Source organism: Dromaius novaehollandiae, chromosome 16 (genome assembly GCF_036370855.1).
Source record: "Dromaius novaehollandiae isolate bDroNov1 chromosome 16, bDroNov1.hap1, whole genome shotgun sequence".
Taxonomy (NCBI): Eukaryota; Metazoa; Chordata; class Aves; order Casuariiformes; family Dromaiidae; genus Dromaius; species Dromaius novaehollandiae.
Window position 1 is genome coordinate 16,421,333 of NC_088113.1, and position 19,358 is coordinate 16,440,690.

General features: G+C 38.9%; 1 protein-coding gene and 1 long non-coding RNA gene across 3 annotated transcripts; one reads left to right on the forward strand and one right to left on the reverse strand.

The window, feature by feature from the left end:
• Positions 1-5,591: 5,591 nt before the first annotated feature.
• Positions 5,592-7,956, reverse strand: LOC135330130 (uncharacterized). Its single transcript, XR_010391941.1, has 3 exons — positions 7,579-7,956; positions 6,914-7,000; positions 5,592-6,176 (listed from the first exon to the last, which is right to left on the reverse strand). It is a non-coding gene; the product is annotated as an uncharacterized LOC135330130 (long non-coding RNA).
• NELFCD (negative elongation factor complex member C/D) lies at positions 7,151-18,274 on the forward strand. 2 transcript variants are annotated; one of them, XM_064521576.1, is made up of 15 exons: positions 7,151-7,306; positions 8,529-8,644; positions 8,792-8,901; positions 10,085-10,194; positions 10,505-10,612; positions 11,791-11,943; positions 12,654-12,784; positions 13,238-13,403; positions 14,032-14,166; positions 14,719-14,858; positions 15,512-15,626; positions 15,972-16,067; positions 16,295-16,435; positions 16,809-16,938; positions 17,340-18,274. In XM_064521576.1, the coding sequence occupies exons 1-15, from the start codon at positions 7,166-7,168 to the stop codon at positions 17,372-17,374; spliced, it is 1,827 nt and encodes a 608-aa protein (XP_064377646.1). In that variant the 5' UTR covers positions 7,151-7,165; the 3' UTR covers positions 17,375-18,274. The 2 variants fall into 2 exon arrangements, with proteins under 2 accessions (XP_064377646.1, XP_064377647.1); XM_064521577.1 differs by lacking the exon at positions 7,151-7,306 and adding an exon at positions 7,967-8,123.
• The last annotated feature ends 1,084 nt before the right edge of the window (positions 18,275-19,358 follow it).

Below are 19,358 nucleotides of genomic sequence, written 5' to 3' on the forward strand. Positions count from 1 at the left end.
AATTAACAGTTTTCAGTTCAGATTTTCATGTTATTAAAAGTCAAAACTGCTTTTTACCCTGTCTGCCTTTAATGTACTGAGCTGAGCAAAATGGGTGCAGTTTAAAGCACAATTCTACTCAGAAAAGCAAATGGGGAGGGATAGGGAGGCACTAATCATTTCTCACTGCATTAAACATATAAAAATAATAAGATACTGTTTTTCTAACTACTGGGCCATGTAAACTCAGTCTGGTTCTGTGGATTAAGATAGGGACTTCTCTAGGCTAACAACAATAAGTGCTCACTGATACCTATGCAACAAGGGGTAACTGAACAAATAGGTAATAAATAATTGTAACTTCAAAATCATAAAATAGAATCTACAGTTTTTCCAATTTAGTCTGCCTCAAAAATCTGTATTTTAGTAACAGGAAAAAATAAAGCTTTTAAACATGACCCCCAGATGCAGAGAGAATGATAAACCTTTGAGGGAGAAGATACCAATCTTAGGTTTCTTTTATGTAATATAACATGCTTTATAAGGCTGGGGATACCAGTAGACAAATGTAAGCAAATTCAAAATTAAAATGTGAATGTATCTCCTCACTTTAATTTACCCAGTTGCTTTATTAAATGAGATGATTAATACTTTTGTTTGAAATGTACAACTACTACTCAAGTTTGGAGAAAGAACAGGCTTAGGACAGGTGGTAATCTTGGGAATTCTCTTGGTTTTGTTGTTCTGTTATGCAAACTAAGTACTGTTTTTAGGCTGTGAATTTTATATGAATTATTAACAGTGAAATATAGTGTTTCTGTTTGTAGTTTTCCTGTATTTGATACAACTTCGGAATTGTATCATTCTTGCAAGTAAAATGCTAGAGTGCAGGTGGAGTTCAGGTAGAGAAAGGAGCTGCTGTATAAAGATGATGAATCACCACATCAGGCTTGTGAATGTAAGGCTATTTGGAAGGGGTTTCCATTACAGTTCATTTTCACTAAATTAGCAGTTTTGTTTTGGCAATATTAGGAAAGCTTCCATAAAAAGGCTGTAAGGAAGTGTAGGATGATAAAAGCAGATATATGCCCGTTTAGGACTTCAAAGTATTGTTGAAAGGTATTTTAAACTTCTATTAACCTATAACCATAGGAGGCAGCATGTCTTTGCTGAAGTGTGTGAATGATGATTCATCTGTATCTCAGTATTTTTAATCTCCGTTGTCTGTTTGCTTGAAGGCACAATATCCAAAATGAAGTCTAAGTAACAAATTCTCTGAAAGTTTTGGTGCTAATCTTGAGTTCTGTTTCCCACAGGGCAAAGCTGTGCTGGGCTACAAAGTTTCATCTATGTAAGAGAGTCTGGAAGCCCAGTGCTGCCAAAAGCAATGGCTGTTGTTAACCTATTTGTGATTTAAAACTGGGGAGCCTACAACTAATTGCTTTGTCCAATACCATGGCCTAAAAACTGCTCTTACAATTTATATGGTTGATAAGAGAGAATAGAGCAGCTATGAAAAAAGTTACGAGACAACCAGGTTGAAAGTTCAAAGGAACCAGGGAAAGCCAGATAGATAGACTGCTAAATTCTTCACCTTGGGAGTTAAAAAATACATATTTATAGGGGAAGTTCTTCATTCCCCAGGTAAGTGACCCAGTTTGGGATCCCTGTACAAATTTTCAAAGTCAGAGAATGTATTTATCTAAAAGGCCAGGACATCCCCAACTGAGGGACCGTGAAACATACACCTACTGCCTACATTATAGAAGAAACTTGGGGATAGTTAAGTGAAGTGTAAGCTTAATGGGTCCAGTTATCAATATGCAAATCAACTGGAACTTGCTTTGAAACAATAAAATGTCTCCTCTATAGGCTCATCTTAAGCACATTGTAAGGCTATGCTCTTAAGCGATCCACAGTATATAAATATAGTTCCAGCATCAAAGCTGATTTTGAAGGAGACTAGAATGGCATTTTGTCTGCAATGTGGTAGCTATCTATTTTTTCCTCGTTCCTAAAAACATTCTTGTTTTGTCTCTGAGTACTTCTCAGTTACCTAGTAAAGTGTTACCATGTTCAGTATCTAGAATTAACTCTGTTACCAGTAACTGTGAACCTTAAGGTACCCAAAAAAAAAAAAAAAAAAAAAAAAAAAAAGCTTAATCTTGAGGTTCTGCTTAAAAAGGAACTTTTCAGCCAAAACTCATTAGCCTAACTTGATGCTGCTGTATTCTACTTAATTTAAAAGTTACTACCTTATCGCTAGTTGAATGTATTGGCTGATTCTTAAAGGGCTAACAGTTATGAAATACAAATTTATGCTAAAAGAATCTGTAGGGGGTGAGGAGCAAAGAGGCAATTAGCATACAGAGAATTCCAAGGTAGATATGTTTTGAAAACATGAATAGAAGGCAAATATTTTTGTAGGAAGTCAGCTCTTCTGTTTGGGATTTCTGTTTTGTTCTAGGAAGAAACCAAATGAAGTTTGGTGATTTCATCAGCTATCTCCTATATTCAGCACTTCTTTAGGTAGGAAATCTTGAAGCAGAGATGTTAAGTAATTTGCTCAAAAACCAAGCAGCTACCTTTGATAGTTGAATGGAATTAAAACTTGAGCATTTGATACTTGGTTTATTCTTTCCTCTTCTAGAGGAGCTGTTGCCAACCTTTATGTAGGTAAGCTTCATTTCAGTAAAAAAAAGACTGGCAGTGTTCCACATTTCTCTAGGTTTGGATCTTCCTCATCCACATCTACTTTCCAGGTTGCCTCTGCTGCTTCTTCAAAGCATGCTGCAGAGACATCTAGGCTGGCCTTCATAAAATATTTATTGGGCTCAGACCTTTATCTGTAGTATGCTCACTGCCTCATCAAGATCTCATTATTGGGAATTGTGACTCAAGAATATTTTACACATAAAATGTAATCAAATAATTATGCATTTAGGGAGAAATCTGTTGCGCTCATTTGCTGGATAATAAAATCTTTCAGGGACATTCAGGTAAATTTTAAGTGCTTTTATTATATGCAGTGGTGAACATTTTGCTAAAACCTTGAAAAACACTAATGCATATGGGGGAAACAGTTAAGCCCAAGAGGACAACCAACATTGTTTCCATTCAGAGTTGTAAAAGTTTAGTTTGCAAAATCAATTTCTGGTACACTTAGTGTTTCATCACAGTTTAAATGATACCTTGAAACTGTTGTTTTTTATTTGACTTTGCCTCTTGTTTATTGACTTGGGATGGGGAAAGCTTGGATATTGCACTTTTTCTGCAAAGGGCCATCCAGCTAATGTCTGGCTCTGGTGCAGTCCCTAGTTTTCTTCTCTAGGAAAGCTGAAAAGTAAATGCTTTGAGTATTGTTCATTCTTTATATATTTAAAAAACAGTGAAAATTAATTTTCTGTTACTGCAATCCAAATAAAGAGATGCAAATATATAAAGACAAAAAGAACTTCTTTTAGTTTTGAGATTAAGACAGTGCAATTACTAGTAGCGTTATTTTCTAATAGTATGAAGTCCCTCAGTGGCAGTTGGTGCTGAGGACTGTTTAATTTTTCTGCTCAACTAGGCAGTAAGTTTTGTAGCATGATTATCATTGGCAGTTCTACAAATGATGACAGTCCCAACTTTTGTCACTGGATGAAATTTCTACCTGCTCCAAAAATGCTTTACTGAATATAACACATACTGTTTTGACAGTCTAGACACAAATTGTCTAGACTGACTGATCCAGATATCCTACCTAGGAGATGCACAAGAACTTTCAGTCTTGGGAAAGAAGCCTCTCCTACCTATATAAAGAGGTCTGCTGTGGAAGGTATATTAACATAAGCCTTCTATAAAGAATGAGGATCTCCTCCTAGGCCTATAGGTCCCATGTAGATAATCAACGTACATTATTCACGCTAACACAAAAGAAGCCATCAATATCCTTTATGAAGTCTAATGACATTGATGTAGCCTTGATTGATGCATCTTCTGACCCGCTTCCTAAACCCAGTCCCTGTTGTTTTCTTATACTGATTCACGACACCAATTAGGCTGTAAGCTCTTTGGGGCTGAAGCCATACCTCTACTGCACAGACTTCAGTGCTGTAATTGCAGAGCCAAAGACATTTTTTTCTCCACATATACTGCTGCCATTAACCTGATTTTAGTGAAAATTCACAGTAATACCATCAGTATTGTATTATATTGTACATACTGTATGGTATTAATACCAAAAGCCTGCTCTGTCACACACACTATACATCTCATAATGTGACGCTGGAATACTGTGACACTCAAATATTACATGGATGACAATGGGATCAGAATCCACAAGACAGACCAATGTAGCACTGTGGGAGCAATTAGGGTAGTTAGTTAGATTTCTTCTCTAGTTTGCACATTATTAACATATTCATTAATGGTGCTCTGACACAACAGCTAGTTCTGCCTCCTATAGATAATAACAGTGCACAAGAGTAACAGGACAGCATGTGGTTTATAAGATTTACTGGACATAGCTTTTGTAACTTCTTAAACTCCTTGACCAGTTAGAAGCTGGTTAACGTCCCTATTCACTGCCCTCTTCCTTTTAGACTTGGTAAGAAATTTTTGACAGTCTTCACCCAGCTGTACCATGAAAGCATGACTCCTATCCTGAACACTTCCTACTTTAAATACACATAAACTGTGAACACGGTCCACAATTTCAATTTGTTCTTTGATTTCCTTGTCTGTTTAGACAGAGGAAACCTTCCACAATTCTGTTCCTAGTATGAACATTTTATCATTACTGCTCCAAATCTGTTTATTTCATTGAGGAAAGAATCTGTGCACTTCCCATCCCCTTTCTCTGCCAATCTGCTATTTCTGCATATGTGTTTTTAGACTGCACTGAATTTTTAACGCTGTTATTTCCAAGACTTGTGCAATAGCTTGTAATTATGTATGTTGTACAATGTTGTACACTGCTAGTGCTACTCTATGGTAAGACTAGAAAACCTGTACTGTACCCAGGTATATGCATTTCTACTTGTTCAGTTTATATTCACATCAAAAAACATACCTTAGATACTTATTTCTGAAACTGAAAAAGAGCTCCAATAGTTATTTTCTATCATTTTGTCTAATATGGTGAGTATGTAAGTATATGATATGTTAACTTTGCATCTGTCAGTACCTCCAGAAATACACAGAATACGTTTAGGGATTAGGGAACAGAGCTCCAGGGAGTCACCAGCACTATTCTCTGCAAGAGCTGGTCTCAGTTTTGTGTTTTTCCCGTAGTTTCATTGGATTTTCTCCAAGGAAATCTAAAGTTTTCTGAACATTGTTAGGGTAATACGATAGTTACGCTGATAACACCTTCAGAGAACTTGTCCTGCATCTTGTAACACTGCACACCATTCTGAATCATAAGCAAAAAGGAGCTGATGAAACACAGGAGGTATATAGATGTTTCTTACTCAACTACCAGAAAATATTTTTTCTTTCTTGGCCTGGGGTAGGTTAAATTCAGGGCCAATTTCCTTATGACTCTGGAAAGTCACACCTGAACCAAAGATGTAAATAAATTTGGCTCAAATATTCAAATTCAGCATGTATGATAAATCATGCTCCCTTTCAGTATTTGCTCTTTTTTTGTCTTTTCTTTTAACAGTACAGATTTATTGTGCTGCTCTAACCAACCTGGCTAATCTGTTCAGCAGAGATACTTGTCGCAGTATGCTCAGAAAAGCTAACACTGCTACAGTTACCAGCACGGTAGCCTCGCTTCAGTGCATATCTTTTGAGAACAGATCTAGTGTTGGATCAATGGATAACACCACCCAAGATGCCAAATATCCTTCATTCCCTTCTTGCACCACTTCCAAAAACTTAGAAGTTCTGACTCGTTACGTAACATCACACTGAGTATGCTATTATTTTCTCACTTTCATGAGGTGGAAATTACCTGCTAACTAAATGGAGAAAAGCCAAAGATTTTTCTCAAGGATATTTCCATTGGCCTCCAGCCTGAGCCTGTTACTTTACTCCCAGTTCTTTCCTCATAAAAACTGTGTTTCCCATAAGCATTGAAATACTACCTTACTATCTTCCTGACTGCAGACAATCAAGCAATATTCCACCACAGGTAGAGAATGTGTCCGCTGTGCCTCTTTGCTTCAATCCATGCCTTTTTTTTCTGAACAAGTCCCTTTTCCATCCTGTTTACAGGACAAAAGGAACATTATCCTGAGCACATGAAAAACATTTTTGAAGAAACTTTTCAGAAAGCGTTACTTAACCACTGTAGGGTAGTGTGTAACATCACAATTCCTGCTGTACCACAGTTCAGGTGGGGGCAATACTGAAATTTCTGACTGAAATTTCAAGTGCAATAAATCCTTTAACTACTACAGTGACCACACTTAAACAAGGACTGCATTTCTTGAAGACCCTACAAGAATTTATTTATGAATGGGGTTTTTTTTTTTTTTGCTCCTTCCAAGATTTGATGGACTGCTTTGAAAATTATGTAATTTCTATTATTTTTAATTAGAATTTGAACAAGAATAAAATCTTTTTAAATAATTAATCAGTAAAGACCTTGGCTGCCATCCAAATCCCAGAATACATCCTCATTCTCCTCTTTCTCACGTCTAAGCTCCTACAGAGTTTACGAATGGGAGTCAATCCGACCAGAAACAAAGGGATTCTGTACGTTTCTCTCAAATGCTCTCAATTTCGGTAATTCCCATCTCCCTGCCCAATGTCAGATTGTACAACCACATTTCACTTTGGATTTTACCCCCTTCCATTCTGCTGCAGCTTTGGGATTAACTCTTTAGGCAGCCCCCAAGAAGGGGCTCCCAGGTCCCACAGTTAGGACAACCTGCGCTAACCGATGAGATCTGGGGATCTAACCCCATGGACAGGGGAGCAAGTCGTGTTTTCTGCCTACCGTGCCATGGACTGGGCGACTGCAGGAGGCCCTAAGAGCCTCAGGAAAAAGGGAACTTGGCTCTCACATCGCAGATCTCTCCACTGCCTGGAAATGAAAGTGTTAACAGCTGTAAAGCCAGTAATGCTATTTATAGGCACTATGGTTGGTTTGTTGAGGTTTTTTTTTTTTTTTTTAGATCAAAGATTTCAGAGCTTTGTCTTAGGCTTAAACATATCAAAAAAGTGTTGTTTATGACCAGAAAGGCCAGAAATGTTTTTTTTAACATTATTCTCTGGAAAGTTTTGGGGACATGGAGTTACCCTAGTGCTGGACCTAAAACATGGACAACCTTATCACTCCACCAAAGTTATCTTCTCTATTCTTTACAAGGACTACTATTTTTTCTACTCGGTAGGTTTTTTAAATCCTACCATAACATTTAATAATTACTACTAACTTGTTACCCTTTTTTCTGTATCCTTTTCAGGCTTTGATAGGTGCCAGGAAACTGCTTGTTGCTAAATTCCGGTCAGAAAAGCAACGCACCTATCTTCTCCTCTTGTAATCCCCGTGTAGCTGCTGCGGCGCCGCTATGGCTTGGGGGAGGGGGGTGCGGGGTGGGGGATTTTTTTTTCTTTCTTTTTTTTTTCCTGTCTGCACTATGCCGTCCGCCGCGGACTAACCGGGGATGAACCGCTTACGCCGGGACGGGCCACACCTCCGCCTCCTCGGGGACCGCCACCACGGGGCCGGCTGTTATGTCGCCCTAGCCCGTGTTTAGCCGCTCGCGTTCACGGCCGGCTGCAGCTGCAATTCGCCCGGTAACGGCTGCACCGCGGTAAAAGGAGCAGCTCTGAGGCGCGCGGAGGCTCGGGCCGCGCCGGGAGCCGGCTGCTGCCGGCACAGCCTGGCACCGCGGCGGACAGGGAGCCCCCCGCCACCCCGATACGGCAAAAAGGCGACGGTTTTCACACAGAAACCCCCCCTTTGCCCCTCAAGACCGCGCAGCCCCCTCAGCACACCGCAGCCATGGCGCCGGCGCCGCCCGGCCCCGCCCCCTGGGCGCCCGCCATTCCGCGCCGCTCCGCCCAGGGGGGCGGCCGCGGCCTGCTTCCCGCCGCCACGGCTTCCTCGGCCGCGCCGGGGCGGGCCGGGAGGCGCCATGGAGGATGCCGATTACTTCGGGGGCAGCACGGCGGAGTGGGGGGACGACGCGGACGGAGGGGCGGTGAGCGCTCGCGGGTGGCGGCGCGGGGCCGCGCTGCCGTGCGGCGGGAGGCGGCAGCGGCCAGGCCCGGGCGGCCCGTGTGGAGGAGCGGGGCTCGCCGCGGCTCCCCTTCCCCCGCGCGGGCCGCTTCTCCCGCCGCCCCGGCCCCGAGGGGCGGCTGCTGCGGCACGGCGGGGCCCGCAGGGAGCTCCCGGCTTGCCGCGGCCCTCTTACCTCCGCGGGGGGCGGCGGGGAGCCGTGCCCGGGGCGGGCTGCGCGGGGAGGCGGGCGGGCGGCCCGGGGCTTCGCCGGGGGTTAAAGCGCGAAAACAGGCGGCAGGACGGTGCAGCCTGGCGGAGACGAAGCCTAAGCGTAGGGGCAGAGCGGGGAAGGAGGCGGCTGACTGGGCTGTGTGTTCGCAAGCAGCAGGACGATGAGGATGGAGAGGGAGAGGACGATGCTGGCGTCCAGCAGGAATGCTTGCAGAAATTTTCCACCCGGGACTACATAATGGAGCCGTCTATATTTAACACGCTGAAGAGGTGGGTGCAGCCTGCTGTTATCACTTGCTGCCTGTAGAAGTGTGTGAAAAAGGATAAATTATGCTATTATTTTCCCTTTTGAGGTCAACTGTTTGTTTTAATATAATAATAACTTTTCAGATAATTCCATTCTGATCCTTTCATCAGGTATTTCCAGGCAGGAGGTTCTCCAGAGAATGTGATCCAGCTCCTGTCTGAAAACTATACTGCCGTGGCACAGACCGTGAATCTGCTGGCAGAGTGGCTCATTCAGACAGGTATGACAGGTGATATGGGACTGTATTGTGGCTGTATTCCTTCGTCAGAAACGCCTGAATTGGTGGCACATTTGATCATATTCAGAAAGTGGATTGTACGAAAGCTGTCGCCTATATATGACTAAACTCCTTTATATTATGAAAAAGTCTTCAGACTACGTATTGCAGTTTCTTCCTGTTGTTGTGTAAGACATCATTTCTGTTCAGAGAAAAAGTGTATAATCTGGTGAGAAACATTTTTTAAATGTCCACAAACTGTATTATAAAGGGTAATATAGTAGAAGCAACTGTATCCACTATAGTTTCTGGGGGATTTTTCCCCTTCTTTTTCCTTTCATACATAAGGACAGGGGTACTGCCTGTAGATCGTGTAGCAGTAGTTGATGTTTTATAATAGCGTGGTGTAATTAATGTTGAAAAAATAATTACCGTTATTAGTTACCATTTCCTTTCAGTGGAGCAGTGGTTAGATGAACAGTTCTCATACAGATGCTACACTCTTGAGGCAAGAATTCTGTATCACCAGTCTGGTTATAAGTTCTACAGTTGTGTCTCGCAAGACAAGTTCAGCGTTATTTTGTGATGCCATTGTCCCTTAGCTAGCATAAATGTTTTTTGTAGAAATTGTCAGAAATGTTATGCTCTGATTTCAGAAATGTAAAACTATGTAATAGTTCTTTGTACAGCATTTTGAAGTATATGTCCTGCCTGTTGATATCCAATATATTAAAAAACAGGTGGACTTTGGTCCGTGGTAAGGTGGGTTTGTGCTCTGATCGTGGTAATCCCTTTGTTTGTAAGGTAATAATCACATTTCATTATCATGCCTAGTAAATGTCTTGTGAGATGACTGGCATTGCTGTTTACATGACTAATGAAGAGAGCTGGAGAAAGGGACTAGTGTAACCTGCCTATGATCCCAAACCCAGTTAATAGGACGTGTATTAACACACATAATAATTTATGAAAAAAGATTGAGAATCTCTAAATCTGTGCATGTCTGTCAGCATGGCTTAGTAGTACTTCTTCAGGACTGAATGCTTTTCTCTTTTGCTTTCTGCATGCTGATAAATTTCTGAGTACTTCTGCTCTCTTTCCCTAACAGATCATTGTGGGAGAATTTAAGATGTTGCTGCTATGTTTGATTGGATCGCATCTGCTGACTTTTGTTCCTCCTGTACAGGTGTCGAGCCAGTGCAAGTTCAGGAGACTGTAGAAAACCATTTAAAGAGCTTACTTATCAAGCATTTTGATCCTCGGAAAGCAGATTCCATCTTTACAGAGGAAGGAGAGGTGTGCATGGAATCCATGTTGCTGTCTTTACATGAGTGGATCCTGTATAGATTCCTTCTTCTGATGGAGTAGTAGATGGTGGGGGAAAGGAAACTCTATCTTCAAAGTTCCTTAGTTGTGAAAGCAGTTGTTTCTTAAAATCAGCTATATTTCATTGGAGTTCTCAGAGGCTACTTAAATTCTGATTAGTTTACCTTATATTAAAGGTCTGTATAGCAACTTAGAGGACTCCTGAAAGGTAGAAATCTTACTTGAAATTATCCTGACAACTAGATATTCTTACCTCCCCCTTGTCTCTAATTTTTTTCAGACTCCAGCCTGGCTTGAGCAAATGATAGCACATACTACGTGGAGAGATCTCTTTTACAAGTTGGCAGAAGCACATCCAGACTGCTTAATGCTTAATTTTACTGTGAAGGTAGTACATTCAAGTCTAATAAATGGAGTATACTGCTTCCTAATTCTTCTGGCATTAAATATCAGCTGTAGCCTTGCCTGTATGTTTTATGTGTTCCTGTTAACACTGCTTATTGAGATGTCAGAACAATACAAGAACATAACTATGGGAGAAATTATGTTACAAGTTGTGAGTAGTAAATGTAGTTTTGCAGTTTGAAATGCTCCTTTTGGAGATTTTTGGAGATGATTCTTTTTTTTTTTTTTTTCTTTGATCTGTATTTGAAAACTTTGGGTTATCTATTTAAATTCTAAATTATATGTTTAGGGCATCTGTATTGTGAGGTTACTTTCAAGTAAGCCTTTGTTCTCATTAAACAATGAAACTGAAAAATGGTGTGCTATTTAAGAAAAGAATAGTGAGAATGTCTTTGTCTATAGATTTCATTGTATTGCCTTGTAATTCTTGTTCTGTTTTTGAAGATCATTGACAGTGGAGAAAGACTTAAGTCTTGGATACTTCTCTTAAAAATTATGTATAGGGTTATTTGAATTGCCTTACTTTTGTGTTATGAGCACAGATTTATCTTGCAAATGCTATGAAATAGTTTACTAGTTATGTTTCTTACAGATTTTTTTCCCCAAATAATGTTATTCTCCTGGGCTTTCTGTGTGTATGTACACAAAAGCATATTACTATATGTTATATTACATATGTGTATGCAAAAACACACATGCACATGTATATGTGTCTACATATATATGAATAGAAAAGACAGACTAATTGTTAAGCTTGCCTTGTGTATGTTGTCAGCATACATAAAGTAAATGCGCATTTAATTTCATGTAAGGAGGTGAGACTCTTAAATGGGAGGCTTCATTCATGTCAGTAGTTCTTGTTCCTTATGTGAACCTCTCATTTCTAACAATTCATTGCTTAGTTCTGTATGTTTGTCTAACAGGGAAAGAAAATGTGCTATCTAATGATATACCCAGTATATCTTCCTGTGTTCTGAAATATTTCTATATAATAATGGTTTACTTGGTTTTGGTTATATCTCTATTGGTTTCCATTTCTGTAGTCTAAAAGATGTATGTGTATATAGAGAATAATCTTATGTTCTGTGTGTTCTTCCAGACTTCTTAGGGTATGTGAAATATAAACTTAAATAATGTATTCTGTGATTGTTCTTGTTATAGCTTATATCTGATGCTGGATATCAAGGGGAAATAACCAGCGTTTCAACAGCATGTCAGCAGCTGGAAGTTTTTTCTAGAGTCTTGCGTACATCTCTGGCAACAATTTTAGATGGAGGAGAAGAAAACCTTGAGAAAAACCTCCCTGAGTTTGCTGTAAGTACTTTGTTCCTTTTCATGTGGAAAAAATATTTTTCTTTCCAGATAGGATATACAAATTTTTGCATGACTGTGGAAAATCTTGAAATCCTATGAAATGTTACAAAATATTATGAAGAAAAGGTATATCTGTGTTCAAAACCAGGAATTTTTGCCACTTGATTATTCAGTCACCAAGAATTTTTTGGACTGCTTAATTGACACTTCCTTATATTTATTAATTGGATTGTATGGAGACAAAGTAAATCTCTCTTCTTTCATATTTAATGCAGTATCTAAAGATCAGTCTAGTCAATCCTCTGGCAATTTAAAATACTGTTTTCATCCATGTCAGTGATGTGAAAATTGCCATCTGAATCAATACAGTATGTGTTCTTTTTTGTGAAATAGTGTAATGAGTTTTGGATGGCATTCTACTTGGCTTGCTTCTTAAATATTGTAGAGAAAGTGCTGAACAACAAGTAGGCTAGAACTCCCTCTCAACTCTGGCATCTAAAAACCAGAAGTTCTGGATTTAATATTTTGTTCTTGCATGGTGTCAATGCATAGTGATACTATGTTTTTTTTCTCTACTTTCTTAGCGGCTGTTATTTTCGCTTTGTAGTAGTACGTTTCAATGTAATCTTTGCTATTAAGGCAAAGTTATCGTAGAAGAATACTAGCATATTTCTCATGGACTGGTAAGATTTTGATGTGTGCATTCACAGAAGATGGTGTGCCATGGAGAACACACATATCTCTTTGCTCAATCTATGATGTCCATATTAGCCCAAGAAGAGCAAGGAGGGTCAGCTGTCAGACGGATTGCTCAGGAGGTTCAACGATATGCTCATGAGAAGTAAGTGCTTGCTATGTTTATTGGTGAAATATAAGTCACTGTAATTTGAACTGTTGTCTTTTGCGCATCCTTGATTACTCTATACCAGCAAAAGGAGAATTTTTAGCTTTTCGTAAATTCTGTGGTAGAATGAAATCATTTGCAACAGAGCAGTTTTTGCTGTAGGCCATAATCCTTAAAGCAACTGAAAGGTTCAATATCCTGTACTGGGAGACCTGAAATAGCAAGAACAAAGAACTGAAGAAAGTTTCTATCTAAAGTTTCTAAAATGTATATATTCTTTGCACATTATACTTAGAAATACGGGCGTATTTCTGTGATTGTCCAGGGTAATGGGTTCTGTCTTAAGGCATAACACGTCATGCAATGTGCCTTATTGACTTAGTAAGGCTAAAACTAACGTGTCTGAATTAAGAAAATAAGTTCTTATGTATGTTTATGTTCTTTATCAAGAGGCCATGATGCTAGTCAGATCACTTTGGCATTGGGTACTGCTGCCTCCTATCCTCGAGCGTGTCAAGCACTTGGTGCAATGTTGTCCAAGGGAGCTCTGAATCCAGCAGATATCACTGTCCTATTCAAAATGTTTACAAGCATGGACCCGCCTCCAGTAGAACTGGTTAGTAGTATCTCTTTATCAGCCCTGAAACTTATTTCTGTAATAGCATAATAGGACCTCAGGTTTTTGAGTCCTGCTATGTGTTGTGTCAACACAAAATAGAAGTTAGCGCTCAGATTCATCCGTACGTAGCTTTAAGTGATGTATAAATGTGAACATACTATTTGTATTCTTTTTGCATTAGTTGCTTAATTGATTTTTTTTTTCCCCCACTCCAAGTTTTTTTACATATAATTACTTAATTTAAAGACGCTCCTATTAGGAGATAGAGGTGGAAAGGAGCTAATTAACTTACTTACTTTAAAAGATGATTACCTTGATTTTGCAGTTTATTGTAAGTAGGGGTAGATTATGTGTTTCAGACTTCACTGCCTTGCTCCAACATGAGTTCTGGTAATAAATGGTAGAATTTAAATACATAAGTAATGTAGTCTGTCTGTACCTCTTACCTTTCCCTTGTTAATGTCAAAAAATTTGGGCCTCTTTAGAAAACTATCTAATATATTCCTAAGGGGAAAATTTGTTGTTAATGTCTTATTCTATGCAAGGTACATCAGATGCAAAAATCATATTTTTAGTCATTTCTCATAATTCTCAGGCTCTCGTAAACCATTCTTTTCCTTCACAGATTCGAGTACCTGCCTTTCTGGACCTCTTCATGCAGTCATTGTTTAAGCCAGGCGCTAAGATCAATCAGGACCACAAACATAAATATATTCACATACTGGCATATGCAGCTAGCGTAGTAGAGACGTGGAAAAAGGTAATGTTCGGTTCTGTGAATAATATGTTCTTTTTAACTACAGCGATCTAACTGTGCTGAAGAATGTATATTGGTTATGAAGTTTCTTAGTTTAAAATGATGTACTCACTTTGGTTTATTTTAACGAGAGATGCTTTCAGCTTCAACTGAAATAGCTGGAAGTGTCAATCCTGAATACTTCTGAAGATCAAATCATACTATGAAAGTTAGAGTGCGCTGGATATTTTTGTCATCTTTCTGTCCTCCAACCTCCCCAAAAGGTTATCAGTAGCAGTTCTGTCCTGTGCTATTAGAACTGTATGTGCTTTTCAGAGGAAGATAAATTGAATTCTATAAACTAAAATAGTTAAAGTAATTCTTAGGGAATTAGATAAGGGAAATGTCCTTACACTTCAACTCGTTGATACTTAGTTCTAAAACTTGCATATGAGCCTGCATTTTAAGAAATGTGATGCGATTTTAGTCCTATAGCAAGTAACAATTCCTCTCCTTAAGTAGCCAAGGATATCCTGTTTATTCATGCCTCTTGCACTCAAACGTCTTTTTTTTCAGAATAAGAGAGTCAGCATAAACAAAGATGAACTCAAATCAACTTCAAAAGCCATTGAAACTGTTCACAACTTATGTTGTAATGAGAACAAAGGTGCATCAGAGCTGGTTGCAGAACTGAGCACTCTCTATCAGTGCATCAGGTGAGAGAAACACTGGTCCCAAGCTGCTTGTTGTCAGGAAAGTATTAAGAAGGGAGGTGGTGTTAAAGGGAAGTCTTTTTGCAGGGAACTCTACGAGAAAATCCTTGTTGTAGAATGGGTGAAAATGTGGTCTGAAAGTAGCTTTCAAAATTGTACATTTGACTTCTTGGAATCTCTCCCATGAGTATGTCAGCTCTGGCTTCCACTAACAGCTTCCCTTCTTGTGCCACAGAGCATGCTTTTTTCTGCCATTGGAAAAAGATGACAGAGCACTTTTCCTCCCTCAGTAAGCTTTCTTAGCAATAGATTTGTCCTTTTTCTTCCTCTAAGAAGTATGAAATAGCAGATGTTGAATAAACTGGCTAGAAATACATTAGGCATAAACATTGGAGCATTCAGGAATCTCATTGCCTGCTTTTTGCATTTTCTGCTGAGTGAGAGAGTATCCTTGTAGAAAGAATATTCTTCCAGCCTATCTTCTTTTTTTTCTTCCTGATGAAGACTACTCTGGAGGTGCTGGCAAGCTTTTCAAGCATAACATAAATTAAATTATAAAACTCTCAGCAATCATCAGGATATACTGAAAGATGATGTTTAAAATTTACTGTGCCCTTCCTGGATACTCTATACTGAAACGGTCTCTTCTTTCATAGGTTTCCAGTGGTGGCAATGGGTGTGTTAAAGTGGGTGGACTGGACAGTGTCAGAACCACGATATTTTCAGCTGCAGACTGATCACACTCCAGTGCATCTGGCATTACTGGATGAGGTAAGAGCATACAGAAAATCCTGCTGGAGAGCAAGAACAGGTTTTTATGCTTGTACCTGAATTACATCCAGTTCACTGAATGCTTGTCATTCGCTGTAATTCAGTAAACACACAGAGATGAATCTGTTTCAGTCCAGAGTTAGTTATTTGGTTTTGCCAGCTCAGCAATATTTACACTAGAAAAACTTAGGCATCAAAGAAGGCAGTGATAGAATATTTTTCTTTAAAAATAAAAAATATCCATGTCTGGCACTGAACATCAGTGTAAGCTTGTCTAATAAAGAGTGAATACATTGGTTCTTAAATTGAAGTTCTGATATTCTTACTCTCCCATCTTGTCTGCAGATCAGTACATGCCATCAGCTGCTTCATCCCCAAGTTCTGCAGCTTCTTGTCAAGCTCTTTGAAACAGAACATTCTCAGCTTGATGTAATGGAACAGGTGATTCTCAAAGGATTCAGTGTTTGTGTTCCTTCCTACTAGTTACTCTCACTGAGGATAACTGCTTTTGCTGTCACAGCAGTTTTAGAGTTTAATTTAGAAATGCTGTCATTTAAAAGAAGCAGCGTGATAGATACTGAATCAATAAGGATGACCAATATTGAAAGAGAGTTGTAATTTATGTTTGTTTCCCTTCTCTCCCCCCCCCCCCCCTTCCCCTTTTTTAGCTGGAATTGAAGAAAACTCTCTTGGATAGAATGGTGCACTTACTCAGTCGAGGATACGTCCTGCCTGTCGTCAGCTATATCCGCAAATGCCTGGAGAAACTAGATACAGATATTTCTCTCATCAGATACTTTGTTACAGAGGTTAGCAGCCAAATTTTTGTTAACTAGTATACAGAAATAAACTTTAATATCAGTTATATCTGTTTGGATATTAAGTCAGCTAATCTCAGATTAAGATATATTTCAAGATATGAGATCAGATTTTGAGCAATGTATATAATACTGGTATTCACAAGGACATGACTTGATCATGCTGGATCCTGACTTCTGGAAGTATTAAGATACTGGGTGTAGAATACCACAAAGATAGATACAGAATTGATTACTTAGAGAGCAGGAGCTCTTAAAAGAAAAGTGCAACTACTTATATGCCTCCAAAAAGAATATTGTGAATTAGATTGTCCCCACCACCTATCCAATGGGAAGAATAATCCAGCTTTGTCTGCTATTTCAGGTGCTGGATGTGATTGCTCCTCCATACACCTCAGACTTCGTACAGCTTTTTCTTCCAATCTTGGAGAATGAAAGTATTGCAGGTACTATTAAAACAGAAGGTGAACATGATCCTGTCACTGAGTTTATAGGTAAGTCATGATTTTTCTGTTGCGTACCCACTTCCTTATGCATTTGTTACAATTTGCAAATAATGTTTAGGAGAAGGATTGCTAAAAATAGGGATGCCTGGCAGATGTTTTCACGGATTTGTTCCCCTTTCTTTTAGGGAACTATGTTTAGCAACTTTTCTTTAGTCAAGAATGTCTGGGTAGTAGGGAGGAGCTTTGAGAGTAGTGGTTTTGAAGAACTTGCACTGTAGTAAGAAAAGTAAAGAAAGGAGGTACTCTTTCATAATGCACTCCTACCTGAGAACAAAAAGACATGTCTAATGCCTAAAATCCTAATTAGTTATATAATGCAGAAATCCAGATGCAAACAAGTAAACTGGGGTGAAATACTGAACACTTTCTGTCCTTTTTTTTCTTTTAAGCTCACTGCAAATCTAACTTTATTATGATGAACTAAGCAGTGGAAAAATCAAGAATGCAGAGCACGTGACTGCTACCTTGCCACGCTCTCCACCAGTAAGGTTCTATAACTGGGCAACAGCAAAAAAAAAAAAAAAAAAAAAAAAAAAACCAAAAAAACCCACACCAAGGAAGAAAGGGCTAAAGGGCATTTAATTCATTTGCAGGGTGACCTTGAGCTTTACATCAGGAGGACTCACAATGTACTTTGGAAAAATGGAATAATAGTTCAGGATCTTCTGTTGTTACATAAATCAGTATAAATCTAAATATTCTGAAATGGGTAGCAGAAGAGAATTAGATTCATTTCAAAGAATGTTATTTTTGGTTAGACATAGACTTTTTTCCCACTGATTTTGTGTAATACACAAAACCTTAAGAATGGAAAATAGTTCTTACTAAAATCATTTTGCAGATAGTTCACAGAAGACTAAGTCTTGAATGCTCTAGGCTTTGATCTTGAGAGTTGCATAAAGGAGTTTGTGTGATTAGCTCTGTGATGTGGAGAATCCAGAATGCCTCTTTTTCACTGTTGCATTACATTAGAATTCTAAATATCTTATATATTTGCTGTTATGAAGAAACATGTTTTGTGTAACAACCAAGATCAGTTCTGTGTTAACAGATGAATCCTGTGTGAGTGTGATACCTTTCAGAATCTTTTTTTTGTTTGTTTGTTTATTTGTTTGTTTTGTTAAATAGATGCACCAAATATTACTGGTAAGTTTCATTACCATGTCAGAATTCTATTATTGTCCAAAACTATGTATGCAAAAAATACATTACTTGATGTGGCTTGTCTTTATATTTCTCTATTCTACCCTGGTTGATGCTAAACAGTGGGGAATATGCCCTTGATCATGATCTACTTTTAAATAAAGGCTTTTTCTTTACCAGAGCTTTTTTTTTGAAGTTGCAAAGACCACTATTTTTGTTAGGCTAGATTTCTCTTTGTATATGTAAATACTGTTTGTATAAAAGGAAAGAGCATAGAGAAACACATTGTGTTTTTCTAAGCACATCTGTTTTTCTAAACAACCTCCTTTCTAAAAGAGGAAAAGTGCACTTAATGTCATATTCCTTATAAAGTCCAACTCAATGTAAGCTTATAAACAAAACTGTCTTGCTTTTTTTTCTATTGTCAGTGATTCACGAACGTGAACTCTTTAAGCTACTGTGCTAACTATTGAGACAGCAGTCAAGTACAAGGGCTTTTACTCCTTTTTAAAAGGACTGCATCTTCCTTTCCATCAGCCAATCTCTCTCATGCTCCACCATGATTGAGCTTTCTGTAGTAACACTTTGTGGTGCTCTTTTGAAACAAAACACTTCTGCTTTCCTCTGTGTTCAAGCTTGGTGTGGTTTACTTTCAAGACTTGAGTTCCTCAGCACTCTTTCTTGTGGGTCATTACAGCTAGTTAATGTATCAGTAATATTAAGATCCTTTTGCTCCCCTGTTCAAAGTCATGCTGAACGGGACTTCAGTAGAGCAGGGACTGCAGCTTGGAAGAATTCATCATTGGTACTTTAGAGGTATTGGGCTAGGGTAGGGCAAACTTGAGGAGAAAGAGGGAACTAAACAACACAATTTTGGGGATTCTCAACTGAAATTCTATCTTTTACCTAAACATCTATTTTAGCTTGCTCTTTGATGCTGGAGAGGTGAATGGTGGATGGGATAGAGAACATGGAACAATTAGAGCATGAGTGTCATAGGAAGTCAAAGCATTAGGTCCAAGTCAACTGCAAAAAACAGGATTCAAAGTCTTCTAGCCTACCAGAATGTGGCCTAACCTCAAGTATAAAACACATTCTCTTTGTAACAAGAGAACTGTTCTGTTTCATATCCAAATAGTTAGAATCAGGAACAGAACACAGCACAACCACTGCAGCTTCATCCTGGACACTGGAAGTCTTATTCTTTTATGGATCTTCACCACTTACCTTTGAGGGTAATAAGCCAACTTCTCTCAAATTCACAG

Excerpts from the sequence above, each read along its gene's own strand:
- NELFCD (XM_064521576.1), top strand. The coding sequence starts at position 7,166 with ATGTTTTTTTTAACATTATTCTCTGGAAAGTTTTGGGGACATGGAGTT. Across the intron at positions 10,195-10,504 it reads TCTTTACAGAGGAAGGAGAG|ACTCCAGCCTGGCTTGAGCA; the intron begins GTGTGCATGGAA and ends AATTTTTTTCAG. Across the intron at positions 12,785-13,237 it reads CAACGATATGCTCATGAGAA|AGGCCATGATGCTAGTCAGA; the intron begins GTAAGTGCTTGC and ends TTCTTTATCAAG.